Source organism: Pipra filicauda, unplaced genomic scaffold (assembly GCF_003945595.2).
Source record: "Pipra filicauda isolate LSUMZ 115617 unplaced genomic scaffold, ASM394559v2 scaffold677_size160692_pilon, whole genome shotgun sequence".
Classification (NCBI taxonomy): Eukaryota; Metazoa; Chordata; class Aves; order Passeriformes; family Pipridae; genus Pipra; species Pipra filicauda.
The window spans coordinates 19453-29665 of record NW_024104839.1 but is presented as its reverse complement, the minus strand read 5'-3'; the positions used below and the strand labels follow the sequence as shown (position 1 = coordinate 29665).

General features: G+C 50.3%; 1 protein-coding gene across 2 annotated transcripts; it reads right to left on the bottom strand.

The window, feature by feature from the left end:
* Nucleotides 1–348: 348 nt before the first annotated feature.
* Nucleotides 349–9022, bottom strand: TMEM50B (transmembrane protein 50B). 2 transcript variants are annotated; one of them, XM_027748331.2, is made up of 7 exons: nt 8965–9022; nt 5080–5255; nt 3757–3869; nt 3132–3199; nt 2364–2456; nt 2102–2159; nt 349–1048 (listed from the first exon to the last, which is right to left on the bottom strand). In XM_027748331.2, the coding sequence occupies exons 2-7, from the start codon at nt 5176–5178 to the stop codon at nt 1003–1005; spliced, it is 477 nt and encodes a 158-aa protein (XP_027604132.1). In that variant the 5' UTR covers nt 5179–5255; nt 8965–9022; the 3' UTR covers nt 349–1002. The 2 variants fall into 2 exon arrangements, with proteins under 2 accessions (XP_027604132.1, XP_039244625.1); XM_039388691.1 differs by lacking the exon at nt 8965–9022 and adding an exon at nt 8744–8806.
* Between the last annotated feature and the right edge of the window lie 1191 nt (nt 9023–10213).

Sequence of the window (10213 nt, the reverse complement as noted above, 5' to 3'; positions counted from 1 at the left end):
GGAAACGTGAGATAAGCACATTTTAACTGGGGCAAAGGGCAGCCCCAAAGCTGGCACATTTTAACTGGGGCAAAGGACAGCCCCAAAGCTGGCAATCATTTCAAGGTCAGACCGTGAACAACAAATAAATCCATGCCCCCATTCACCTTTCAGGTGAATTCATTCAGCTGAACATTCACCTTTTAGGTACAGAAGGGGAAAAGTGCAGGAAAACTGTTCATTTATGAGCAAAAAGCTTCCCCTGGAGAAAACAACACCTGTGTGATTTCACAGAATCATAGAACCATTTGAAAGATGTTGGTCTGACTCTCAGTTGTTCTTTATATTCCTGAAGTAGGACTGGCAGCAGTTTGTTGGAGTTTTTTATTCTAATATCAGGAAATACATTAAATACCAATTGGTATCTCTTACACTGAGCAGCATGAAATTAATTCCAAGGACTGTGGTGCCAGCAAATGTCCTTTGTGCCAGAGCCATCACAGGTCAGGAGGAGTTTGATTGCCATGCAGAACCTGCCGAGTGTAGGGACTTGCTTAAAAACCGTAACCTTTTACAAAAAAACAAACAAAAAAGAAAGCTACTTTATATTCACCTGAACAATAATATAAAATCTTAAAATCAGCTCTTATCCCAGCACAGCCCCTGCTCCAGGGATGGGCCTGGTCCTGTTCCAGGGATGGGCTTTGTCCTGTTTGCTCACTGACAGTTCACTGAAGCCTCAGACACGGGGGGAGGTTTGGAGGATGAAATGGTGGAAAGCCTTGGGGTGGAAGGAAGAAGGCTGAAGATTGCAGCAGGAAGGCCTGGCAGGCTGCCATTCCCTTGGGAAGAGATCCAGTCCTATGTACATATTCACAAGTGTGTCCTGGGAGAAGAGGAGCTTCTTACAGAGCCTGGGATTTGTCTCAGTCCAGGGTTTGGAAAGCAAACCAAGAACAAAGAACTGTAAATTATCTACATACAGAGAACCACGTGGTAACTATGGACCAGCCCAGGGGGAGCTCAGCCCCACAGCTCTTCTGTCCTTCCAAACTTGTAGATCAGAGTACTGAGGGGGAAAAAACAAAGGGAATAAAAATCAGACCATACATAAGGTAGCTTTAACAGTGTTCTTGACTCTCATCCTGTAAATCAACAGCCCTGAATTTGCATTCCAGCCAGTGGCTCTATTTTGTTTCCCGTGCATGGCTGAAGCTTTGGGAGCCAGCTGAAGCTCAAACAAAAAATAACCAGTTTCCCAGCCCTTCTGAAGGGAAAAACTGGTATTTATGGGATTCTAGGGGATTTAGGAAGTGCTGTTTCCTGCAGGAGCATCCCTAATTTCCCAGCCAGGGCACTGCTCCAGAGCCCACTGATCTCATTCCCTGCAAAGCATTTGATGTGGGACTGGAAGGAAAAGGGTCAGCACAGGAATTTAAAAAAAGGAGGTGAGGTGAAATTTTTCAGTGACTGATCTTGGAACTGACACTATTTAATGCTTTCAAGTGTCTTTTATTAATGAGATCCCTGGATTGCAGAATCCATTCTACATCTAAAGAGTTATTACAGATACCAACTCAGTTCAAAGTGTTATATGAGAAACCCAACAATATGAGCTGAAATAAACCCAGTGTGCTGTTACAAAACACAGCAGCACGCTCTCAGAAAATGGAATTATCACTCTTTATAACTGCAAGCTCAGCCACTGGAAGGAAATACAGGTAATATCAACTCTCAGATAATTGAGCCATCGGTGTGAAATAGTCTGGAAAGGGGCAATTGAATCTCCCACCTGGTTCTGCTGGGACAGATGCCAAGGTATTTGTAGCACAGAGCTAAAAGCATCATTGCCAGGATCCACAGACACTGGCAATATCTCAGCCAGAACACTGGCTGGATCCACACCCCAGAGCTGTAAATTCAGGGAGAGCAGAGAGAGCTGCACTAACAGGAGCCTGAGGGGAAGCAAGAGCCTCTCATGGGCTGGGAAGGGGCAAATCAAACCTTGTTTTTAAGCTCTGGGGCAAAGGGAGTAGGGAAAAGAACCCTTTTTCCAGGAGTCTCAATGTATGGAGGCAGGTGAGTCCCTCTGGAAGGAGGGAAGTTTGCCCAGGTAACTTACCTGAAAAATATTAATGCATTTTGGAAAAACACTGCTAAGCCAGGGTACACATTAGTGTCTGCAAAGGAAGGAACAAAGGGAAACCATTGAGTCCTTCAGCACTGGGAGGGGTGTCCAGCACACAGCTCAGGGTCTCTGACTCAAACCCGGCTGCTGTGGCTTGGATCTTGTCAGACACCACACACACCTCCACCCTTTGGGACCTCCTGCCAAAAGCTGGCAGGAAAAGCACTTTTCTAGAGGTGAACAGAACCCAACTCACTCTGTGTGACATATGCTCCAAAGAGAATCCACATGGAAGCAATGAGGGATCCAAACATCAGCATGAAGCCGATGAAGAGCCAGATCCGAGCACCTGCAGGGAAGATCAAAACCTCTGAGAACATGGGGGTTGTTATCCATGTTATCCATGGGGACAGGCAATCCAGCTGCTCTGGGGTGATGGTTAAACCCTGGATCAGGGACAAAACAACCCAGCTGCTCGCTCACGGGAAAGGAAAAATATTCTCTTTTTCTCTTGAGGCGGTTCATGAATGACACACAAAAAAGCATCACAGGCCACTTCAACCATCAGTAAATCCCACCAGATTTCCACTGAGGCATTTACAAATCCCATGGAAAAGGCTGCTGGGATCCACATGGGGAATAGGACAGGAATTCTGAAGGGAAGCAGAGGGGACAGCAGGCCCATGGACACCACACAGGGGCTGACACAGAGGGAGTGGGATGTCTGGGACACATTCCCAAGGAATGTCTGCTCCAGAGCCCACCCCAGGACAGGGATTTAGTTCTCCCAGCAGCCACCCAGGATTTGCAGAGGAAAGTTTAAGAAGCCAAGATATCCAGCAGTTGAATTTTTCTAAGTTCACCTTTTTAATAAAGACAAGGGTTGATTCTGTAAAGAAATTAATTCACAGAATTCTCTCCTACTCCTTGTCTTCACATTATTTCTTTCACCACAAGTTGGAAAAAACCCCAACACAGAAATAACCAGTCCTTCAACTCAGTGGGACTTTTAGAGTTAATTTACCTGTTCTTCCTAAGCATCCATCACTGTAGCTGTCTCCTCTCACCTGTGCATTGGATACAGCATTTATCCTAGGAACAAAAACAGCAGATACAATTCAGATTATTAGAAAAATCAGTTTAAAGTTATAAGTTACAAATTCTGGAAAAAAGTTCCTTGGCATTCTGTACAGTCACAAACTCAAATTCCTCCTTTTTTCTTGCCAATATTGGGTGATTCAATAAAAGTTGTTACTTCTCTTTCAAGCTTCCAGATTTACATCTCCATGACAAGAGCCAGACCATCACCTCTCCCATTTGAGGAAGTTTTGGGCAAGGAACAGGAGAAAAAATTGTTTCAAAACAGGGGGGGAAATGCAGTCAAATGTTTTATATTGAGGTATTGAGTTAAGTATTGGACTCCCCATCCCTGGAAGTGTCCAAGGCCAGGTTGGACGGGGCTTGGAGCAACCTGGGCTGGTGGAAGGTGTCCCTGCCCATGGCAGGGGTGGCACTGGAGGGGCTTTGAGGTCCCTCCCAACCCAAACATCTCCATGATCCTATGATTTGTCCACACTGGACACTTGTCCTGTAACACCTGGGCTGGACAGCTCGAGTTGAGTTGCTCAGAACCCCCCCGCCCCACTCACATGAAGAAGGCCAGCGTGGAGAAGACCCCACAGGTGTGGAAGGCGTGGTTCAGCTGCTCCGGCTTGGGATAAACCACGGCGGCGTCGATCATGATCCACCAGCCTGTGAAAAACTGGGAGCAAACACAGCCCCGTGAGCAACCTGGCAGGGCACAGGGGCAGAGGGAGAAACCAGGGCCAGGCTTCAGGGACAGCACTGGGTTGATTGGGTTTTAACGAGCACAAACTCTCCTGGAAAGACAGAGTTGGACTCTAAAAGTGCTTGATGGACAAGTCCTGCACAAACCTCAATGTTCCCAGTTTTGGAGGAGTGTTTGGGAATTGGTCACATTTCTAATCAAATTAAATATCAGGGTATGGATAACTTTATGCCCAGAGAAGTTGTGGCTGCCCCTGGATCCCTGGAAGTGTCCAAGGCCAGGTTGGACGGGGCTTGGAGCACCCTGGGCTGGTGGAAGGTGTCCCTGCCCATGGCAGGGGTGGCACTGGATGGGCTTTGAGGTCCCTCCTGACCCAAACCTTCCCTGATTCTATGAACTTCCCTGTGCAGCCTTAGGAAGGAGAATCCTCTAACCACAGATGAGGTACAGATGATGCAGAACAGAGGTGTTCTAACTGATCTAATTATGCAGAAAATCCAGGAGGAATGTTTTTAAAGGGGGGCAGAAATGGTTCATCATCAGCAACGTCACAGGACTCATAAAAACACTGCTGACAATCCCACAAGACTTTAAGGAATCACAGAATGGCACCTCAGAGAATCCCACAACATGCTGGGCTGGAAGGGACCCACCAGGATCATCCAGTCCAACTCCTGGCCCTGCACAGGCCCATCCCCAAGAGTCACCCCCTGTGCCCCAGAGGATCAGCCAAACCCTCTTGGAGCTCTGGCAGCCTTGGGGCCATGCCCACTGCCCTGGGGAGCCTGGGCAGTGCCCAACCAGCCTCTGGGGGAAGAACCTTTTGCTGAGATCCAACCTGGCCCTGCCCTGTCCCAGCTCCAGCCCTTCCCTGGGTGCTGCCCCTGGTCCCCCCAGAGCAGAGCTCAGTCCCTGCCCCTGCCCAGGCAGTTGTACCTGCAGTGAGGTCTCCCCTCAGCCTCCTCTGCTCCAGCTGAACACACCCCGTGCCCTCAGTGCCCTCCCACGGCTCCAAACCAGGGCCCTTCCCCACCTCCGCGGACGCTCTCGAGGGGCAGCTCAGGGGGAGCCTCCCCAAAGGTGAAGCCAAACTGCAGCTCCCCGTGGTGCTGCCCCAGGTGCCCCCAGCCCCGTGGCAGCCCCGTGGCAGCCCCGTGGCAGCCCCGTGGCAGCCCCAGCTCACCAGCACCCCGGCCACGATGGAGGCCACGGCGTTCCTGCGCTCGCTCCAGTCGATGCACTCGCACTCCGGCCAGCGGAAGTTGTCCAGGAACCCCGCCATGGCCTCCCAGCTCACACTGCCCGGCTGCTCTGGGACCTGCACATCAATCTTGCCATGAACAGCCGTGGCCCAGGCACCTGGAAGGCAGCCAAACATAAATCAGTAGCATCTGGAGGTGGACAACTCTCCTGAGCGGGTTTTACAGTCTTTTACAGGGTTGAGTATTTCACACAGAACCTTCCAGTGGAAGGTTCCCTGACCATGGGTTCAGATGATTTTAAGGTCCCCCCCAACCCAAACCATTCCATGATTCCATGATAAACTCTATGGATGCTTTACTGAGATATTTTTTAAAAACAACCCACCTCCAACAGAATTACAAAAGAAAATCATCACACGACCCAAAAACTTTAAGACTTAAAGTCAAGGATTCTGGATTAGACACCAACGTTTCCAGTCTCCAAATTAGCAGATAATACAATACAGTGCCTTTCTAACACAGGGAAAAAAGAAACCAACTCAGCAAATCAACTGATACCAAGGGCAAGGAAGGTCTTGCTGCAGAGAGAGAAGGTCACAGAGAACTTTAAATATGGGAAGAGGAAAGCAAAGTTAATTAACTGATTCACAGCTACTTCAGCACTATTCTATTTGGGTTTAGTATTGCCAACCTCCATAATTCATTTCCAGCCACTTGTTAAAGACTAACAACAAATGTCCTTCAGGATTATGTTACAGCACAGACTGATGGCGACCATATTTCTGGCTAATGTCAACAATCAGAAATTCTACACTAAGAAGAGGAATAAAAATGAATAAATAAAGAGTTTGACTACATTACAAACACAGGTCACCTCCTGTGAATAAGATCAAAACGTCTGTCCTCCTGTACCCAGCTCCAGAAAGCCACAGTTGTGATGTTACTTTAAACACCAAAACCACTCACTCGATTCCAACGCTATTTTTCGTTCGTGCAGTATCTGGGCTCAACCATCTGGCCCTTCCCTGTTTTCAAATAGCTCCATCTGGGCTCTGTTTGTCCCTCCTCAGAGCATGGATGTGTCTGTGCCCTTCCCCTCATCCAGGCTGGATGACTTAGGAAAGAACTCTTCTCACTGGGACAGAATGGCTCCAACTCCAAAGACACTGAACTACATAAAAACAGCCCTTCCCTTCTGTGATTTAAAGGAGACATTGTTTGTTTTGGCAACTACAAGGGATATAATGTTGATATAATTAAGCCAACTTCCAATCCACAGAGTGACTCACGTTTATCCCAGTAAAGCCCTTCCCACTGTGCACAGTCAGTGCTGAGCAATGTTCTGGGGACACCACACTGTGCACAGCCCCTGCCCTGGTCACTGAGGGCTTCCTGAACATCCCTGACAAACACCACACTGTGCACAGCCCCTGCCCTGGTCACTGAGGGCTTCCTGAACATCCCTGACAAACACCACACTGTGCACAGCCCCTGCCCTGATCACTGAGGGCTTCCTGAACACCACTGACAAACATCACACTGTGCACAGCCCCTGCCCTGGTCACTGAGGGCTTCCTGAACATCCCTGACAAAGCAGGGGCATTTTGCTCACTTCAGAACCTGAGACAAAACTACAGGCGTGGAATATGGATCCATATGGATCATGGAAGGGACCTCAAAGCCCATCCAGTGCCAACCCTGCCATGGGCAGGGACACCTTCCACCAGCCCAGGTTGCTCCAAGCCCCGTCCAACCTGGCCTTGGACACTTCCAGGGATCCAGGGGCAGCCACAGCTTCTCTGGGCAACCTGGGCCAGGGCCTCCCCACCCTCCAGCCAGGAATTCCTTCCCAATATCCCATCTAACCCTGCCCTCTGGCACTGGGAAGCCATTCCCATTGTCCTGTCCCTCCATCCCTTGTCCCCAGTCCCTCTCCAGCTCTCCTGGAGCCCCTTTATGCAGCCACACAGCTCTGGCTGCCCCTGGATCCCTGGAAGTGTCCAAGGCCAGGGTGGACAGGGTTTGGAGCACCCTGGGCTGGTGGAAGGTGTCCCTGCCCATGGCAGGGGTGGAATTGGACTTTAAGGTCCCTCCCAACCCAAACCATTCCATGATCCACATCTGTAGTTCCCAACACCCCCAGAAACAAAAGAAGAAAATAATAATAATCTGTATTTCACCGTGAAAAACCAGCTGAGGCTCCACCAGGAGCACAGGACCAGGCTGAAGTTTGTCCCCACACAGATTAACACGGACAGAGGGACAGGTTTTAGCCCAATTCCATCCTGCTCCACAAACAGACACCTCTGGTGGAGGCAGATCCTTTCAGCTGGAATTTCTTACCTCGATAAAGGTACAAAACTCGCTCTCTGCCTTCAGCTTCCACCCACCCACTTCACAGGAGGAAACAGGCAAAGCCCTTGGCATCCACTGCCCTCCAATGCCCTTCCCACAATCGGCCTCCTCCCCTTTTCCAAGGACAGACAGGTTCTCCCACTGCTCCTGGAGACATTCCTCACTCATGGCCAACGAACAAAATCGCATTTGCAAGAGCAAACTGCAGACACTGAACAGGCTGAGCACAACTGGAGCTGTAAAAACCAGCCTTGGCAGGTGGCAGAACTCAGGGTGAACCCACCTGTGTGTTATTCAGGCAGAAAACACAACGGCAGCTCAATATTTTCACCTGAAAAATCAGCTTTTCTCTCCCAAAATGAACTGATTTCACTTCAATAAAATATTAAAAGCAGCTGCAAGGAAATACAAAAAGTCTGCACAAAGAAAACTGGAATATCATCAGGTTAGGAAAGAATAGAACCTCCTGTTCCCAAAGGAAAAAAAAAAGATACAAAGGAGGAAGAGAAGAAACTACACCTCAAGAAGAAAACTCAAGTTTTCCATGAAGAAGATGCATCTTCCACAAGCAACTCATCAGAATATGCTTTAGCCCAAATGCACAGATGATGAAAAGTAATTCAGGAGCTTCTATGAACATTTCTATGCAGTCCACTGTGTTTTTTCCACTTATTTCAGTAATCCCCTGCAGTTTCACTTTCAGTTCTCCCCATCCCACAGCACTGGGCTCTGCTAATTTTTAAGTATTACAGAAAGACAGAAGGAGGAAAGAAAGGAACTTAGACAAAAACAAGGGTGTGTGGCAAAATTATTAAAAAGTGATGGTATTTATATTTACATTCTTTGTGATGCCCCATCCCTGGGAGTGCCCAAGGCCAGGCTGGACGGGGCTTGGAGCACCCTGGGCTGGTGGAAGGTGTCCCTGCCCATGGCAGGGGTGGCACTGGAGGGGCTTTGGGGTCCCTCCCAGCCCAAACCATTCCATGATTTATCCCTTTACAGGAATGTGATGCTCAGCCCCGGAGCAAAGCGAGGGCTCTTTAAGAGCGCTATTAAAGTTTGAAGACTTGAGAGAGGCAGGAGAAGAAAAAAAGAAACCCAGATCAATCCTGCGGTTCCCCAGCGGCCAATTCGGGCTGTAAATCCGCACCTGGGGCAGCGACATTCCCGCGACGGGGCGGGACGAGGCGGGACCCCGAACCGCAGCCAAAGCCCTGCCGGGAACGGTAACGCTCGAAATAAACTGCCATTTAGACACAGTAAGCCTCTTTTTTCCCCTTCAAATCTCACCCGCAGAGCCCAAAATCCGCGCGCGGCACCGGCGGCGCCTCCCCGGGCGAGGTCAGGCGGTGACACACCTGGACGTGCCGGGGCCGGCCCGGAGCGCCCTCGCGGACCCGCTCCTTTCTCTCTCTCCCGCTCCCGCTCCCATTCCCATTCCCAATCCCGCTCCCGTTCCCAATCCCGCTCCCAACCCCGCTCCCGCTCCCCCTCGCCCCGGCCCCCCGTACCCGCTCCTGGGCGCGACTCTTCCGCCCGCGGCCGCTGAGCCCTGTGAGTGACGCGCCCGCCCGCCAATCAGAAGCGAGCGCCGCGCGTCAGCCGGGGCTGGGTGAGAACGGAGCGCCGCGATTGGTCAATGCGGCGGTGAGCCCCGCCCCTCTCCTCCGGGGGCGGGGTGGGAAGGGGCGGGCCCGGCGCGGTCTCGCCTTTCCCCTCAGGCCCCGCCCCCTTCCCCGTCATGGCCGCCCCCCCTCACAGCCCCTCAGGGCCCACAGACCTCCCACACGGCCCCAAATAACCCCCGCCCTCCTCCACGCCCCAAAAAGCGCCAACATTAATATTTTCGAGCAGTTCCCGTGTCGGAATAGATAAAACTTCACCCCCAAAATGCCGTTGCGCCTCAGCCCCGTGACTGCTTTAATAAAAGCAAACGGAATTAATGAGCAGTTCGTAGGATTAAAGAATCGTGGAATGGTTTGGGTTGGGAGGGACAGGCAAAAGGGGAGTCACAAAAACATCAATAAACTAGCCGAGGAACATATTCCATCTAAACCCACGAAACAAATACGTGACAGCAAACGGATGTTGAATAAAAGCCCTGTGAGAAGGAAAGGAAAGGAACTGGATTGAAGTCAGCAGACTGATGATGAGAGGGGACATCTCACAGACACTGAATTTAAAGAATCCTGGAATGGTTTGGGTTGGAGGGACCTTAAAGCCCACCCAGTGCCACCCCTGCCACGGGCAGGGACACCTTCCACCAGCCCAGGGTGCTCCAAGCCCTGTCCAACCCGGCCTTGGACACTTCCAGGGATCCAGGGGCATCATAAAGAATGCAAATATAAATAATATCAACCTGGGCCAGCGCCACAGGGGGCACAAAGTAAGAAAAGGGGCAGTGTGAGAAAGGCCCAGGGAGATCACAAAACAAGCTGTGGACCCACGGAATGCCACTGAAACCCCACTAAATCCTACTATAAGTTGTACTCAAAGCCCTCCTCTTCCAGCTCCCCTCCTTTTTTTTCCTTCTAGTTATATGTATGGACTGTGTTCCATGAAGTCTGCAGACACCACACACCCCTGTTCCCTCAGAGGGGCAGTTTCTCCCACTAAAAATAAAGATTTACCACTTGTCTTTTTCTCTTGCAAGATTCCCTGCTCTTGCTTCTCCTTTTACTCCTTCTCCTTGGAGCCTTCTCTGTATCTCAATGTTCATCCTGAGATGTAATTACTCTGAAACAAAGGGATCCTCAGCAG